The 19063-nt window shown below is 38.2% G+C and overlaps 1 protein-coding gene across 1 annotated transcript in view; it reads right to left on the reverse strand.

Annotated features, from left to right (window-relative positions):
- The window catches only part of DCDC2 (doublecortin domain containing 2), a gene marked incomplete at both ends in the record, with an annotated part of 51425 nt that overhangs the window by 19580 nt on the left and 12782 nt on the right, over window positions 1-19063 (reverse strand). The window contains 5 exons of the mRNA XM_084202255.1: window positions 7082-7268; window positions 8765-8819; window positions 9627-9770; window positions 14340-14471; window positions 14591-14667. Of these exons, the coding sequence (XP_084058381.1) occupies window positions 7082-7268; window positions 8765-8819; window positions 9627-9770; window positions 14340-14471; window positions 14591-14667 (595 nt within the window). The remainder of the gene's footprint in view (window positions 1-7081; window positions 7269-8764; window positions 8820-9626; window positions 9771-14339; window positions 14472-14590; window positions 14668-19063) is intronic.

Consider the following 19063-nt stretch of genomic DNA (forward strand, 5'->3'; position numbering starts at 1 on the left):
TGACTCCTGTCATCAAAATGCAATGGAATTGAAAAGAACCTGCTAGCAATATACACATGAAACTGTTGAGAATATTAAAAAGAACATATTTTTCTTCCCTTGATACTATTGCAATTAAGCAATTGCTCTCTTTTGAAAATTTTAAATCTGTAATATAATTTGATGCTATTAGAGAATGCTGACATCTGATTATCTCAACAAAAATTGCAAAAGGTGCTTCTAGAGATTGTCCTTGTATGCAGCACTCTCCCTTACTGACAGGAAATATGGTAATGCTGGAGCAAAGGAAAAGCTGGAATAGCTCAGTCATCTTTATACATCAACAACTACAGGACTGAGTGTCCTAATACATGGGGGATTTTTTCCCTCTCCATGTTTTGGCCCTTCATCCCACTTACTCTCCATGTTTCTAAGCATCCAATTCATTAATTGATTTAAATTATAGATCATTAAGGAAGGCCATTTGCATTTTTTAATTAAGAAAGCAGTTTTCATTTAGCCACATTTTTTTTAATTCCATGCCTGTTCCATAACTCAGCCTTCTCTTGAGTATAGTTGTGTGTCAGGAGCTGAACTTGTAAAAGTCCTGAAATGTCTGCCCTGGTCCCATCATTCCCAACTTTTACACCCTCCTGCTAGGAATTAAGCAGCATGCTTTCCTGCTGATAAGTATGTATTCTCCTATTTAACATTTTGTGAAGTATTCACTTCCCTAAAAGCAAACCCAAAGAAATTCATGTGTTTGAATAAAGTGGCTGCAAGGTTTATCATCATCTTAGTTCCACACTGGCATTAGAATGCTCTGGCTATCATGATCCAGCACTGTAACAATACACACCTACAGCAAAAAGGGTTCGCATTTCTTACTACAGATTTGCTTCCTACTATGCAAGGAATAAGCCAGCAGGTCTTGTAAAACCTCTGAAAATGAGAAGCTCTCTCTTTCTTCAGCAGTCTTTCCTCTGCTTTGACAATATCAGAGTGATATGGTCTGTGTTTTAGCGGCAGATAGGTTTTTAATCTTAAAAGTTGTCAGCAGGAAAACACAGACAAGAGAGTGGATATTCAGCAGCCCAGGTTTGTACTCTTTGGCAAGTTCATAGTTTTACTGAAACCAATTCAGAGCAGGACAGCAATACCTGGGGCTCTGTACAGCTTTCCTTATAAATAAGGGTTGGCCTTTTTCTTCCTTTTTTTTAGCCAGTAACAAACCCAGGAAACTGGTATGAAAACTAACTTCTAACACCTCATAATACTCAAAAATAGATCTGAACAACTGTGGAGTGGGTCAGCCCATGTCCACTCTATGACTTCTCCAAATCACAGAAAAAACAAACTCCACAGTCTATTAACTCTAGAACTTCTTTTATAGTTTATGTAGAGCGTTACTTCGCAAGCCATGTGAACATAATTAAACTACTGTATTTGAACAGAACAGGCTTTAAATAATTCTTCCCTCCAAGAATTTTCTGCTACACTTCTGAATTTGCTACTTTCCCAACCAACTTCCTACACATACTCTTTACAGGATGTGGCACACACTAAAAAATTAATAGGTTGGGGGTTTTTTGGTGGTTTGCCATCTTTTTCTTTTTTAAACCTCAAAACAAGCTGCTGATAACTCAATATACCTTTGGTGTCACTTTCATAAACCCAAATTCTGCTGAACCAGATGCACTAGTCTAAGCTCTAAACCTCACATTTCTAATTGCAATTACTGTTGCATACAATATATTCAATGTTATTAAGGCTTCTATGAGTGCAGTGGGAGCCTGATCATTACACATCACACATTAATAGTATGCTTTACAGGTTACAAACACCAAAGCATGAGCTCAAAATCTACTCAATTTGCCCTGAGAAGTAGTGAATGCAAGTCCTGCACAAAGAGCTTTCAACTCTACGAAAATCTTTAATCATCTTGATTTAAGAGGATTATGGCATGGATCAGTTGTAATATAAATGGCATGCGGGTGAAATTCTCAGTGTATTAAAAAAAATAAATTCAAAGTAAATATACAGCTAGCCCAACTAAACTCTGTTGGAAGATTAGGTTAAGACTGAAATACACAGTGTGCATAATTCTCCAGATGTTAAGACCCAGGAAACAATCAGTTTCCAATGGTCTAGCGCTCAAGAAAAGAATCCATGCAATGCTAAATTGGCAGGGGAAAGGACAGCAAACAATACGGGATACATTTGCTACTATGAACATTTTCTTTTTATCTATTTCCATGCACCACAAAATATGCATGTGTAAACTCACTGTGCAATTTATTGGTTTCAGATTAAAATTAATTAATCACTTATCAGTGACAGCCAAATGCAGCCAGCTAAAATGACAAAAGCCTTTTTCACTGTCCATCAGGAAAAAAATAAAATTATAATAAAAATTAAATAAAATTCCTAAGATAGTGATAAATGCTTCCTTTACTCAATCCAAAACCTTTGAGTTTGAAGGACTATTTTGGAATAAAACTGCAAAGCCAATTAAGGAACTGCAATGAGCCTTCAGAATAGACAGTGCAGCTGTACTGATCAAAACAGTACTTGGGAGTCATCATTATCACTGTGTTCCTGGAGCTGGCTTCTAGTTCTCCATGAAGAGTAAATTTACATTTCAGAAGAAGACTCCTCACTCTAAAATGAACCTGAAAATGTCATCATTCAAGGCAGCAATTACATAACTACTTCATATATCCAACATTTCAGCACCCAGTCTAAACTAAATTTCTAATTTCCCTGTCAGCTGAGAGAACAAACCAATCTGATTACCAGCTTTTAAGGTATTTTCATCTGCAGCCCCACTAGTCACACAGCCACTGTGGGGGTCTGTCTCACCCTGAGACAAGGTGACAAACCAGGACAGAGCAAGGGGGGTTCTCTGCTGACAGGGAGACTTTAGGAGCACTAAAAGCACACACAGTAGGAGAAGCTCAAACAGTCTGTATTCTGCCCTTTCAAGCTGGACTGGATGTTAATGCAGCTTTCCAGTGTACGAAGAGGTACTGAAAACAACAGGTAAAGCAGTCCCCCCAGAAAAGAGAATGTTCCCTTTGCCTGTCCTTTGGATCCCAACATAATATCCCAGCAGCATAAGTTCCTTCCAAACCCAAGGGGAAGTATGACAGGTCCTCAGCAGACATGTAAACAAAGCATACAGGCACAGGATAAGTACAAGTATGCACACAGCATGTCTCGCTGCCAGAGGAAGCCATGCCCACTTATTTGTATTCTGAAACCCAGAGGCCCAGTATCTTTAAACATTAACTTCAATGGAGGTTTTTTTTTGCTAAAAATGAAACAGCTCTTTGTTTTTTAACAAGATCTGTCCAGTTTGCCTGTTGGCTTTCTTTCCTGTTGGTTTTCTTTCCTTTTAACTAAATTAAAGATTCTTGTTCCACAGTTGTAGCACAGCATTCACATTAACTTGTAATGAATGCTTAAAATGCAAGAAAAAAAACCCCAAACCAATATTCTTTGCTCTGTTGAGTTCTCAACACCCTTCCATAATTTTAATACTAGGCACACTACAGTTGTGCAGGCTATGCTTAAAGGCTGCATGGCAATAAAGAGAACAAATTATGAAATAAACTAAGCATACGAGATAGAAAATAAAGGAACAAAAAATTGTCTTTATGGTATCAAAATGACAAGGTAAAACAACAGTTAAAAGAATCCAAAGGAAAGCAAAAAATCATGGGGGGAAGAAATTAGAGCTGACATTAAAACTCACCAATCCCCCAGCTGTTAGAAAAATCCAAAAATTAATAGTATCACCTGAGGATTGAAATGGTGGTATTTGGGAAAACCCTGATAAAAATGCTGATGAGGGAGAAAGAGTCTCTGATGAAATGACTGAACCTCTATATCCTCTTCTAAAAAGGATTAAAAATGATACCCATAATTAAGACTGAAGTGTTCAAAGGACCTCAAGGAGGTCAGAAACATTGTCAGAACTACTCCCTGAGACCCCTTGCAAGTGGCAAACATACAGGAAAAAATATGGATGAAAACCAGGGGAGTCAGAGACTGAGCATTTGTTGAGAGTAAGTCTCTCAGCAGCAAGTAGAATATTGCTGGATGGAAGCGAAGCTGACGCATACTGGGCTAGGACCTGAGCCTATCAATCAACCCCATTCAATAATCAGCAGGTTTGCATATTGGGCAGGAGGAACAGAGGTTATGGAAAGAGCAGGACCAGCTTCCATACCCACGTGGTCATCTCATGAAATATTCACCACTGTTACAAGGCCATGTATGGATACTTAAACGGATACATCCCAGAAGCCAATCCTAAAATGTTAAGACCTCTATTGAAAGAAGCCCTAATAACATTAAAAATGTTTTCAGTAGGGTGACAAGACCAAATAGAGAAGACAAAGGCAAGACAAGGAGGAGATGTAATGCACAGTGAAGTGTTACAAGATCCCTAGGATGACCTTTCCTCTCAGCCAAGACTCTTTCATGACACAGCAAACCACGCTAGGGAAATGGGCTGGGAAGCCCCATCCTGGAGAACAAACTTGGGCCTTTGAGAGGGACCCAAAAACTGAAGTGCAGAGACTTCCTGAGTGCCAGGTGAGGAGTTTTAAACATGCCTGAGACAGAAGAAGGATCAAAACACCCCTGAAGCAAAATGACCTGTGGAGGATGGCAGTAGCTTTAGGTACTCCCCATGCAGCTCTCAGGCAACAACCAGAGAACACTTAGTGAAAAGAGTGCAAGTGGGACATGTGAAAAAAACAAAAGCTTTCACAGAAGAAAACATACCTGCAACCATTTGAGGAAAGGAAAAGAGACAAAAGAAAAAACCTCACTAAGTGCTGGGAGAACTTAAGGCTTTATCATCTGGTGCATTATGGCCTACCAATTTACTTAGCAGTAGGGCTAGAAAACATCCTTTGAAATATGTGATTGATAGAGGAGCTCAAATTCCCCTAAACACCCCAATGGACGCTGAGAAATTAGACATAAGTTTTAAAAGAAATAGGGCCCATGCATCAGAATTTAATGAACAATGTAATTTATGTTATACTGCCAAAATCTGTTTATGTTTACCTGGGGAAAGACAATGGAACTTGCAATCACAGAACATGAAAAAAATAGTTTAGGATACAATATCTTTAAAGGAGAAGTTTGGCAATTGCCTGATGAGAATATTTGGTCATTCAGGCCCACAAAAATTTTCTGAAGAGAATGAGAAAATGTATTCAACATTGATTGGTTTTAAGCATGCACTGATAAGAATGAAAGTGGTATTTGGACTGCTAGCTGTCACTAAAAGCAGGTATGCTAATGCCAAAGCTACTATTTCAGGGCTCTATAACTGCTTTTCCAGTTTTCCTGTTCCAGATTACACACAAACTGACAAAGGATCACTCTTGAGACCAGCATGATGGTACAGCACTGGGACAAAAAGGAGGTATCAAAGGAACTTTTCATAATATTATGAAATTATTAATCTTATTATCTCCAAACAAACAGGATGGTGGAACGTGCTTATGTTTTGTTGAAAAGCTACTTTACACCTCATGCATCTGGATGAGAAAAAAGGTTTCCCACTGGATTATATGACAGATAAATGACAAGGACCATGGTACAATGTGTACTTCTGCAATGCTGGCTTTCTGTCAAGGGCAGTCTTTGACAATGAGGGTTGGCTGGGCAACGGATACTCCAACAGCAGCACGGCTCATAGCTCCTACAGCCTCCCTGGCCTGTGCTTCAGGTCACTCCATCTTGAGGTGTGACCAGAATAGAATGCACAAAAGACAACAGCTTTGAAGGAGGTGACCATTCGGAGTCATTGCAGTAGCTTTTCTTTTAACCACTTCACTACAAGCTACCAAAGCTCTGACTACAGTGGAGCTCCCACACTCCACTGAGTGAGTGAGTCAGAGTTGACTTTAATTTCTCAAGAGTTAGAATCATAGAATAATTAGGGTTGGAAAAGATCTTTAAGATCATCAAGTCTAACCGTCAGCCCAGTACCACCACCACGTTCACTGTTAAACCTTGCTCTCGAGTACCATATCCTTACTTTTTTTGAATATTTCCAGGGATGGTGACTGCACCACTTCCCTGGACAGCAGGTTCAACATTTTACAATCCTTTCTGTGAAGAAATTTTTCCTACTATCCAATCTATGCCTCCCCTGGTGCAACTTGAGGCCATTTCCTTTTGTCCTGTTACTTCTTACCTCAGAGAAGAGATTGAACCACACCTGGCCACAGCTGTCCATTCCCACTTTTACTAACAGGTCTTTATATATGGAAGTAAAATAGAAGATCACAGAGCTTCTCCAAAAATACACTTGAGCTCAAGCTAGACAATCTGCTGCCTTGAACAGCTTCTCTCAGTTACACAAGACTCACAAAGCACAGAAAAGCTGAAGTGAGAAGGCAACAGTCACTTCTTCAATAAACTTAGAGGCTTTCCAACCAATTCTGTCAGCAGGTGGAGCAGCAACAGCATTACATACAGAGACATAAATATTTCCCTATATATGGATGTTTGTGCCTAAATTTGCAAACTGCTGCCACTGCTTTTACAGCACAGAGAAGGGCAAATTCTGAAAGGGCCTCCAGCAGCTCTGCTGCAGGATTAGTCACAGCAGCTACCAGATAACTGGAGCTTCTGTCTGTCTGTGTTCCTCCCTCAGGCTCTACTTGTTTTGTTACAGAGTCAGGCAAGTAATCAGGGATTCTCAGGGACAGTGAGGGGTCCTTTAGAACACCTGCTCTTTTTCTTCACCTTATTGCAGGGCAGAACAGTGGGAAAATGGTGAAAATATATCTTTTATTTTCCTTTACCAAAAGCATAATGATAGAACCATATGAGCTTAACTTCCAAGGTATACTAAAAATCACACACTGCCTCTTGTGCTCTGTAAATGAAGCCAGGAAGGTGGTGGCTACACACAGGAGCATTTCCTCAGCAGAAAGAACTTTGGCAATTCCAGTTTCTCAGAGTAAATTGACAATTCAATAACTATTCAAGCGTGTTATTCTACTATTTCACTGGTTTAACTGAAGACCAAAAGCAACTATGCTACAACAGTGTTTATCTCAGTACTGACCATTATCCTGAAGGGCTCCTGTGGAAGCTTTTACTGTCTGTTTTACTTTTGTAGAGTGGTTAGAAAAGTGTCGTCTGGACACAGAATTCTCTGGATTCTGGCTTTTTTTGTCTTTCCTTTTGGGAAGCTGAGGTGAGGAACTGTTTTCTCCCCGGTCACTGGTAGATTTAGATTGCCAATCATTTCCCTGAAAAGAAGAGGACATAATTATCAGTGATGCAAATTAAAAACCTTATTTTTAAATTTCATTAAGGTCTGGTGTCAGGTGTGAAAGAAGCATAATAATTTACAATTAGTACATTTAAGTGATATCTTAAATCCAGAGAAGTATAACTATCCTACTGTATGATCTGACCAAGTAAATTCTCAAGAGCTTCCAGGAGAAAAATCACATATTTATTATAAGAAAATAATGTTTCATTTAACAAAAAGAATGGCTAGATGAATCTATGCATGCATATATATTATATGCAGCTATCTCTCATCCATATGTGTGGACAGCCACAAGATATAACACGTTAATATGACTCGCTAATAAATCACTGTCTGTGTAAATGAGACCGGGGCATCATTCTAAGTGTCAAGAGAAGCTGAAGGAGAATGACAGTCCTCACAGGGCAGTAACACATTCAGTGTAATGTGAACAGAAACTTGTATGTTTTATTGCTTACTTCTTTTTAGTGGCTCCAGATACTTGTTTTGTTTTGTTTTATAAAGAGCGAATTGACATGATCAACTACCACAATTATGATGACAGACTGTGAGTCTGATTCCCTGCTGTCTTGTGCTTGTATGGCAAACTGCACTTGTGGAGAACTGGTGAAAACAGATACTTATATTCTGTTTTGGCACTAAAATTAAATCCACAGAAGACTCTTCTTGTAGCCATGTGGGGTTAGGCTCTTCTCCCAGTCAACAAGCAACAGGGCAAGAAGAAAGGGACTCAAGATATGCCAGGGTGGTTCAGGTTGGACACAAGGAAGAATTCCTTCACTGGAACAGTGATTAAGCATTAGAACGGGCTGCTCAGAGAAGTAGTGGAGTCACCATTCCTGAAAGGGTTTAGGAAACAACTGGATGTGGCACTTGGTGCTATGCTTTACTTGACATGGTGGTGAAAGGTCAGAGATTGAACTCTATGACCTTGGGAGTCTTTTCCAACCTTAATGGTTCCCTGGCTCATTTTGTACACATATATATAGCTGAACAGGATACAAAGCAGTGAAGAATCAAGCTCTGTATGTAGTGGTTACTTAGAATAAAACATATCGAATTGCAAACTGGTTTAGGACCTTTTTCAGACTCTGAGTTCAAAAACACTGTTTTCTACAAAATGTTTTGTGAAAGGTTCTGTGTTTTTCCTTTAGGTATATAATTGAAAAAACAAACAAACAAACAAACAAAAAAATACATAAATGATCAGGCTTATAGGAAAGACCTCAACCCAGCAGCTAATCTTTGCTATGGAAGCTTTTATCAAAAACAAAGCAGCCCTTATCAGAACAATATTTTCTCAGATTTCTTCCGTCTAATTGACACCGCAAATAGCTACAGATTCATCAGGCCTTAATAAGCATTCCACCACGTGGCATAAATTTTTTTCTCTTCAGATTTAATTAAAACCCAAAGGACAGGGATTTTCCATCTGCCAGAATTTAGCTGAATTAGAAATTTGATACTTACGCTGCCTTTAGACTTTCGAGATCCCACAATTGGAGGTAGTACAGAGGTTTTGGAACTGCAGGAATAAGCCATATATTAGAACTGTGTACCCCGTCACTGGCACAGACACTATGTATGTATCAAGGCAGATAACACCATGATGGCTATGGCAACAGAGATAATTGGTTTTTTCACTGCGTGTTTTCACTAAGCATCACTCATTCTGTTTACTAGACTATGTTTAAATGCATAATCATTAACTTATTCAACAAGTGCATTACCCCACAATGCATACTTTATCTACCAAAACCTTGCAGAGCAGTATCCAGTGAATTAATATGTGAATTCTCCTTACAATTTCCACTTCTTTCCTCTTATTTCAATGAAATGGTTCCAAATTCTCATGTTTTCCAAAGGTACAAAAAGCACAAGGTTCTCCTTAGAGACACCCAGTTTAGGACTCTATTATGTGATTGTTTTAGCCTACAAAAACTAGACCCAAACATAAAACAATCTTAAGGGAGTATATATTTCACAAAAAATTACTAACCAAGAGTAGGCCTAAACTGCTGTAGCTGCATCTAATCTCATTCAGCTGTACACATTTGAATCCCAAGGAAAAAAAATAGGATTACTTTGACTTGGACTAATTTTTCTTGGATGCTAATTTTATGACACATGATCAAGGAAATGCTTATGAGATTAACTGGTCTTCTGAATTTCCATTTCTGCTTTTGTTATTTTTTTCTCAGCTTTCTCAGAAGCTGACAGTGAGGTTTTGCATCCAAACTAACCCATGCATCATTTTTGTAATAATAGCTTTGTACTTTCCTATTGACACACACAGACACACAGGAGTGTATCATACACCTTTAGAACTTACCCCTGTGGCCTTCTCGTTGTAGATTTGGACAGCAGATCACCATACGGCAATTTCTTAAACTTTTCTCTACCCACTGCAACATAAATTTGCCCATTCTCCAAGTCTGACCCATTCTGAACAAGTTTTCCGTCTACAGTGTAGAGTCTGAAAAAGATGAATATGCTTATTATAATAAACCTTAATATTCATTTAGGTGCATTAAGAGCACTGAAAGCTATATTAATCTAAACTCACTAAATATATGTTGAATTTCCAGATATGAAACCCAATAAAGTACAGTGGACACCATACAATGATCAGCAACTACATTTTTTAAAAAAACCCAACCAAGCAAAAAAAACAAACCCAAAAAAACCCCAGAACAAACAAACCACCAAGGAAAACAGCAAAATAACTACTTAAATCACAGCTTATATAAAACCATCGAAGTATTAAGTGCTATAATAGATGAAATACATAATTTCTGGAAAGAAATTTCTTTATATTTCTAAGGTCTTCAATACCTTTTCCCTGTTACTTTGGAAGGAATCTATTCCATGAGTTCCTGACCCCCTCTCCTACCAAATTCCACCTTCTATGTGTGCTCAGGGAACTATACAGTAACCTGGGAAGAACAGGGCATTCATGACTGAAAGCCCTGTCTACCTAACACAGACCATGCCAATAACATTGCACCTGTATTGTTGCATTGTGTAGATCAGAAGGTTGGAACCTGATGGGAACAACAGGAAGTACAGCACTACATTAAAACAAGAAGCCATGTATCTTGGGCACATACCAATAATGACTATGGCTATTACACCAGGTAGATTTTTACCATAATGATTTCTTTTTGAGAAGAAAGAAAGGCATCAGGGACTGGTGGGGAGAATTTACTTCCTTGTCAAGTTAGTGATTGTATTTTAGCATAGTCAAAATAGCGAGTAAGGAGGAACATTCAATAATAAATTAGCTCTTTCCTACAAAGCATGGTTCAAAACTCAACAATATTTATATTTAATTTAAAAGTCAACAATAACAACTTTCATTAAAGTCTTAAATGCAGGAATGTTGAATGGCTATCTCAACTGCCTTTCTAGAAGCCTTCTACAGGAGCTATACTATGTTTGAATTTATAGTCATAAATTTCAACACAAAGCAAAGAGATGTAAAATTATATACACAACCATACTATGAACATTTGGGGAAGAATATCAGGAGGCTACCTTAAGTACACCCTTGACTTATAATGAGCAATAATTTTCAGGTTAATAGAGAAAGAGCTTTTAAAATTGATATATGTGGTGGCATAACCTTGAACAAACACAGAAGAAAATCATGCACTTTACTGAACCAGGAATCACAAAATATCTGAGGTTGAACAAGATGTCTGGGGACCACCTAGTCCAATCATGCCTTGTAAAGCAAGAGCAACTAGAGTAGGTTGTTCAGGACTGTCTCTAGGTATGTTTTGAACACCTGCAAGGATGGAGACCCCAGCGTCTCTCTGGGCAACATGTTCCAATATATGATGACCATTACTGTAAATTTCTTTTTTCTTCTGTTCAAGTGAAATTTCCTTCTCTCATTTCATGACCATTGCCTCTTGTCCTATCACTGCACACCACTGAGAAGAGCCTGGTTGTGTCTTCTTCACTCATTCCCACCAAGAATATAAACACATTTAAAAGATCCCCCTGAGCCTTCTCTTCCTCAGGCTGCAGAGTCCCAGCTCTCCTCACACTACAAGTATCTTCAGGCCCTTCCTCTCTGTGGCCCTTTGCTGCACTTGCTCCTGCATGTCCATTTCTTTCTTGTATTACCCTCAAAAAAGTACTCTAATTTCCTGTGTGCCTTCTGCCACATGGGAACACGTTTCTAAGTGCAAAGACTGAAAATTTTGAAAGGTGCAATTGCAGCTATTTTAACTCTAGATCACATTGCTGATTCCTTGAGAAGAGGTATGCTAACCCTGGAGCACCTTGTTTGTATTACTCATATTTATTTCATAGCGCAAACATTCTACAGGCATGCCATCAATTCAAAGAGCAATTTATGTTTCACTACCACAGAGTCAACATCAGTTACACACAAACAATGAAAATAAAAAAAGCTATCAGAAAATCAGCAGGAAGCCTATTTCTGAATTAATCTCACTGTGTTCTGCTAGATTGCACTTCACTTTGGGAACTTGGGGGGAGAAAACCAGCAAATCAGTGTACCACAGCTTAAGAATTGTTTATGCATTTGCATTATGTTTGGGGTTGCAGATATAGAGGGATGCATACAAAATAATGGGTTTTTTTTAATTCCTGATCTTTCATTTTGCTTGTCCTTTAATGCTATATTTAAAGTGCACAAGTTCTTTGTTTAATATAACTCAAAAAAATGTTACCGATTACTTGGCAATCTTTAATCACATTTTTCACCCTGATAATAATAATCACAATAGCGAAATCAAACATAATCAGTCTCGGAAGATGAAAGTGAAATCAAAAATGCATTTTTTAAAAATGGATCTTCAAACAAGTAACTAACTAAATGGATTTAACAAGCACACAGAAGTTTTGTGACACAAATTTCTGAAGCTACTTTTTTACAATTTCTGAATTTTGAAGCCACAGTTTTCACCCACTCACTTTGCCAGAACCATTCACAGACCAGCTGGGCTCTTTCTGGCTCGTATCATGTAACAAAAATATCCTTGTAGTCACTTCTTCTGAGGATGACCTAAGTTTGTCTTGTGAGATGTCAGTGGACTTCCACTTTCCCTCCTGAATCCAAGCTGAAAAGTGACAGCCAAAGGAAAGCAAGCATACAGGCTGGAAAAGGGAGACAGCAAAGACACAATTTCTGGGACAAAATCCCCAAATTCCCAGCTGCTGATGCACCCAGTACCTGCCCATCAGGTTGCTGCACCCCACCCCCAACAACAAGCTGGCCAGCAGAAAAGCTACTTTCCCATAACTCCCCTCTCATATTTCATGCTTGCATCTCTATTCTGATCAGGGTGATCAATAATTTCTTTTTTAAAAAGCCCCATGTGAAACTGTGAGACTTAGTAGCTTTTTAAGTCTTTTAATAACATGGAAAAGAAAAAGTTGCCCTGTACATAATGCAGGTTCTTGTAAGTCCACTTATGCTTCCTTAATGAGAAATTACATCTTCCCAGTGTCAGTGGTTTTACCAGATCTCTCCTAATGCTAACAGAGTTTCAGTAAACTCCAGCAAGTAATGTGTAACTTACTAGAGAACTATGACCACTTTACTAATGGATTTAATATGTATTTCTAATATTTTAAAGAAAAGAAAATGAAAACTGAGTTAATAGAAAACCAGCAAGGGGAAAACATTAAATAATTTAAAATGTCATGTACATTATCTTATATTTGAAGGATTAAAGATGAGAACTGAAGGGAACATCTCAAAAGGAATCTTAGTTATATATTTAATGCTTCCATGTACAACATTCAGTTTCACTAGAATGACACCAAGTAATGAGAATAAAATGAAAAAGATTTTTAAATTGCTAAACAACCTGAGAGCAGAAAGAATTGGTATGTTGTAAATGTCTTTTCTCGCTTTGTTCACTTCTGAATTACACTAGCAGAGAAACCAGAAAGCTTCAACACATGCAGGTTTACTTTACTGCAAGTAAAAATCCTAAGCAGACAGCTAATAGGAGCAAAGAAGTTCAGGGCTGAGAGAAAAAACTTGATGAGAGCTGATATTCAACAGCATTACCTTAATCTTCTCTCACCCTTATCAAAAAGGAAAGCAAGCAGAAGAACTGAAAGATTACCCACTATCTGCGCCGTTTTGAGAAAGATTTTGCAAGCTTAGCCCCAAACATTGCATAGGCTGTGAAGAATGATTTTGCACAAAAGGTTCTTTCCCACCTGATGGGAATGATTTCTGTAATGTGCTCTGCATGGGGCAACACTGGAATGTCGGTAATTTGCTTGCGCACCTTGAGAGCCCACTTGCACTGCAGTGTTCCTCACGGACATCACATCTATAATTTTGCTCTTAAACTAATAAAAACTGCCATTTTAGGTAACTTATTTTACCTTGTAAAAGCCTTAAGAGACTGAAACCTACCTATCCAAGAGGTCACCTCCTATTCCTCAGATGCCTCAACAACCCAGACCAGCTGAGATACTAGAACTGGCAAACCCCAACAACAACTTTGGCCTTGGCTTTTATTAAGAGGCTGAGAGCCAAATATGAAGCACATCCTAGTCTTGCCCCAGGTATACAAATCCCAAAGAATCTATAATATTCCCCTTGAAATTGTTTGCCCCAATGAATTTAAAGAACTATCAAAATTAAAAAGTAACACACGTCACATGTATCTCACATTCCAAACATCTTCACCAACTTTACCATGTTAATTTATTTCATTATGACATGTAACTTATTTATTAGTACTAAATTGATTGCATTATTATTGTATTATTACAGGCCGGCTAATTAAATAATTATTAAATATTAATTTTAAAATAACTGTTCAAGCAAATTGCGATTATTCTTTTTTTTAATAGCAGTAGAAATGAAATGTGACAGTTACTTAGAGTCAAAATATTTCCACTTTGTGGCCTTCTGATGTATTTTAATTTTCTTACAGTGAAACTTCTCATAATATAGGGACGATCCATTATATCTACCTATGGAGTTTTAGAAACATATCTAGGCATATAAAATGTATATTGGAAATATTTGGCTTTCTTATACCTGTGAACAGCTCCACTTCTGAGGGTAACTTTTCCTGTCACCATTTCAAGAATATGGTCCCAGTGATTCAGTGTTTTCCTGGGAATGAGGAGGCGCACTGCAGGGCTAATAAGGTCTCCATTAGCAATCAGGCTGAAATAAAGAAAAGTAAAATAACTTGGAGGAGCATTTTAAACAAAGCTCACCTGAAGTAAACACAGTACCACCCCCACCCCTGAAATGGCAACCCACTAAGGGAAAATTCTACTTACAAAATAGTGTAGGGCTCCTGGAGAGACTTTCGAAATCGTGCTGACACGGTGATCCTACTGTGAGTAACTGGCTTGACCTGCAAGAACAAAAGGGGAATTAGAAGTTACACAGTCCTCATAGTCAGAAGAAGTTTACCCTGACCACCAGCAGTAAGTGGGAAAGCATGTCTTTAAAGCATGCATTTTATTCCCTTCCAGCTTCACCTCTTACATAGCACACATAATTACTGCTGCAGGTTTATGTGCGTGCTGAGTAACAGCCACGGCACAGCAACCACAGTGCACCATGGCACGACACAGGGTTTGCACTGAGGACACAGAATTGTATGGACATCTCTGGCTGTTCTACACACCCAAAGAAATACTCCCAAATGCTGTTCTTGCTGCCTTAGTCTTTATTGCTTATTACCATGGTGCAGACTATTTAACTATCTCCTCTTTTTAACAATAAATGACATTGCTTGATCCCTCTGCTATTTTAATAACTACCTTTGGTCTTGCCCAGGCCTTTAATCCAAATAAATCAGTAATTTATAAAGGTTCCTGAATTAGAGCAATGACTGAAAAGTGAGGTGAACTGCAGATTTTTAGCCTTCAGAATAATACATAGGCTACTTAATTCCCAGAATTATTCCCTATACTCTTTTGAACAGACGCTGCATTGAGATCAACATTAATGTTGTTATTCTGAACAGAAAGTTTAAAAGAAGAAAAGGATAAACCCAAACTCCAAAATCATTAGGTAGATTTCTTTTTAATTTTTCATCATTAGCAAATCAAAATAAGGTGTTAAGCCCAAACAAACATTCAACAGTTATAGTACATGCATTTACAAGTTCACTACATTTGTAAAAAAAAAAAAAAAACATAGAAGCATAAAAGATTAAATAGCTGGTGTGTGGAGAGACATGCTTTCAAATAGATAATAGATGTACAAAGTTTATTTAAACTGGCAATTTTCCAATCACCATGTAAAGCAGTCTAATGACACAGTATGTTGCAGTTTTATCACACTCTGTGCTAACTTAATCAGGACTTCTCATTTAATTTGTGGGAAATGGTCTGAACTCCAGGGCTTTTAGTCTTTGCTCGGATTTTTACACAAACTCATTTAGTAATGACCAGAATGCTTTCCAGTTTTTTCTTGGGCATACGCTAAAAAGAAAGGTGCTCAAGCTAGTAGATATTCCCAATGGACTAAAAATTACTATTAAAATAATGAAATCTGACTTCCCACATGGGTCAGACAATGTCACACAGCAAATTCTGCACCAACCACACAAATTCTGGAGGTGAGATAGCAAACTTAGGAGAAAAGGAACCAACAAAACAAAAGCAATAGTGGCACTCCTTAGTGTACAATCATTTCAAGTAAAATACAGCAAACAGGTAAATCTGTTGAACAAAATTTGTTTTCAATGTCTGCTGAAAGAGAAGTATATTTATTCTGAATTCAACTCACTTCAACCTTTTGTGTTTTTCAAAGGCCCTTGTGAGCTGTGTAGCCCTCTCAAACATTTGTGTTTTGAGAGACTCAGAGGACATAAAAGTCCACAGTGGTTATGGATGGAGAAAGGCAGAATCAACCTTTGCACAGCTCCATAGACTAAAAAGACTAAACAGAAGCAATCAGCCCCAGAAGGGCATGGTGATTTGAAAGTCAGTGCCAAGGGATATTTTGGCCAGAGACATCTCCAAGAGGAGAGACAGCAAGGAAGATGTTACTACTGCATTGAGCCAGCACTGCTTGCAGACCAGACTCCTGGCATGGCTGGGGACCTTCCCTTTAAGCAAGCAATTCACAAGCCATTTGCATTTACTCAGACCTATTTTATAGATGCATGTTTGTTTTGGCCTCATACAAAGAGAAATGTTGTACTAGACTGTGCATGCACTAATGCCTAAGGTAATTGCAGTTCACAGTCTTGCTGTTGATTGCAGTGTGATCTGAATCAGGTGAAAGACTCATACCTACTACTACAGGCTTGGAAAGAGAGTAAGAGGTTGCTATCATATACCTCATTAGGGGAGGCAAAGACTTTTTTTGACAACTGCCAAGTTAGGAGCTCAGCCATTCTTGCAGAAACACTAGAAGTATATTCTTCAGAGCATAACTGGTCATTTATGTCACCAAAATTTGAAATGAAAATTTACTGGAAAAAAAATGAAAATAAACCTTAAACTACAACATCTGAAAACATTTCTATTGCTGCTATCAGTCATTAAAGGGTTATTTTCTCAGTGTAAGCAATCTAAAAATGAGCTTCAGACTACAGGGGGGAAAAAGTTACTTTCTAAAGGTTATCCTACTGGAGGCTAAGACAATACTGATTTACTTCCATAGCATCAGATCCTAATGTTTAGGCTCCAAACACAAAATGGGAGTTACTGAACCTTGAATGCCCTTATACCTTTCTTTGTAGCTGGTAGGTTGCCAGGATAATCCCCTATAAAATATCCAAAACATAAGGAGTAAAATTATAAATAACTTTTTCTAAAAGTTGATTCTACATCCATTCCTGATGCTCACTTATGCTGCCCAAGCTCTCCCACAGTCTCTCCAAACAGTCCATCAAATTAAGTCTCTGCTGCAGACTGCAACACTCAGGTTCCAATGCTCCACACTTCACTGGAACAGCTAGAAAGCATTCACTAAGCATTAAGAAGCCCTTTAGGATAGCCCTAGGTGTGTCCTATTACTTGGTTACTCCTGCAGGCTGATGAAACCACTAATTTTGGTGTAGGCTCCTCAGAAGGCCATCACGTGATTGCATGTAGCCCAGTCACCAGACCCTGGAGAAAACAATAACTGACAGATGTTAAGAGCACATTTATTATTTGAAGGATTGTATTTCTGCCCCAAATGGATACTGAAGCATCAGCTTGGAAGTTTGTCTTTTGGGTTGTTCTCTGAAGATCGTTAGTATTTCTGGCAGCCTTCTGCCCCTTACAAGTTTAGGCTTGTAATTAAACAAGGAAACTGCAGGGGATTATAACATGGGACCAGCCAAGACTAAATATTTGTCTGTTCTACCTAAGCATGGCCTAAACTGGAATAAAATATAAACTTGCATTGTTTATCTAAGCCTGTTTAAATCAATGTACCTTCTCTATTAAAAAAAAAAAAAAAAAAAAAAAAAGAATATGTTAGTGCAATAGTACATTTGATAAAGGGAAACTACAAAAATCAGTGCAAGGAAGCATGCTCTGAAGGCATATTTTATAAAGATCACGCTACATTGTGATTAAAAAAGAAAAAAAAGGTAAGAAAACCCACCACTTCCATACTATACATATTTATTTTCATTAGTCTGACTGTTCTGTTTGTAGAGTTTAGGATAACTTCTGTCTGATCAATGTTAGACTATTTATGGTCGTGAAAAGCAAGGCACCTAACTTCAAAATACAGAAGTATACATTAATAAAAGACCAAGTGCTCAGCCACAGTAAATCAATTTATTTCCTTAGAGGTATATATGGAGTTCCACAAAACCATGCCACTGGAAGACCTGGTCCAGGGGTTAATTAAAGAATACATAGTTCTGCTCCTATTATGTTTGTAGGAGGCACCACATTGTTGCAGTGTCTGGAATATCCTGACCCCTCTGGCACTGCAGAGTTACATATTAACAACAAAGTGGTCTTGGATGAAAGTTTGTGCTTACATTAAGAGACCAGCATCACTAGCCCCCTAACCCCTTTATTTTCTTTTCATTTCACCAGCCACATTCTCTGATGATGTACATCAGCACTTTCCCATTTACGTCAGCAACTGCAAGCAGATTTACATAAATCAGTGGTCTGACCCCATTATGATTTTATCTTTCAATTTTGTACATTTTCAGTTTGTTTGAAAAGACCCATTTAAGGGCAGCTTCCATTTCCTACTGACAAACATTGCCAACAATTCATAATTTGTGATGAGATACTTATCTGAGCTATTACATGACAACACACAGCAGCAGCAGCACAAAGTGTCCTGGGGAGGAAGGAGGAACTCAGAGAAAACTTTATGTAAGCTGGAAGCAATCAATCCAATGACAATTTGCAAGGCAACAAGAGTTGCACAGTTGGAAATACACCATGGGATCACAGACACTCAAAACCACTATAATTTTTATTTTTCTATTCTTTAAATAAAAGGTATTTCACACAGAGCCTCTTACAGCAGAAAGAATTTTCCTTACTTAAGAGAGGAGTTACTATCTGTGAAATGACTTTGCAAAGCACCTTGCAAAGTCTGGGAAAAACAAAACAGCTAAACTCAGCACAGGTTAGGTTGTGGGAATGGGAATCACTCTGCAGTGTTTGAGAACTCTGTAAACACTTGAGTCTCAGAACACTTTTTACAGAGTCTCTTGGGAGTCCAGCTTTCATCTTTGGTCATAACAGACTGGGGTTGAACTTGTGATTAGCTCTGAGTGTCTCCTAACAGCCTTCTGTAAACACAAACACACAGCACATCAGCATTCA

This window comes from Fringilla coelebs (genome assembly GCF_963513975.1).
Source record: "Fringilla coelebs genome assembly, chromosome: 1".
In the NCBI taxonomy this organism is placed as follows: domain Eukaryota; kingdom Metazoa; phylum Chordata; class Aves; order Passeriformes; family Fringillidae; genus Fringilla; species Fringilla coelebs.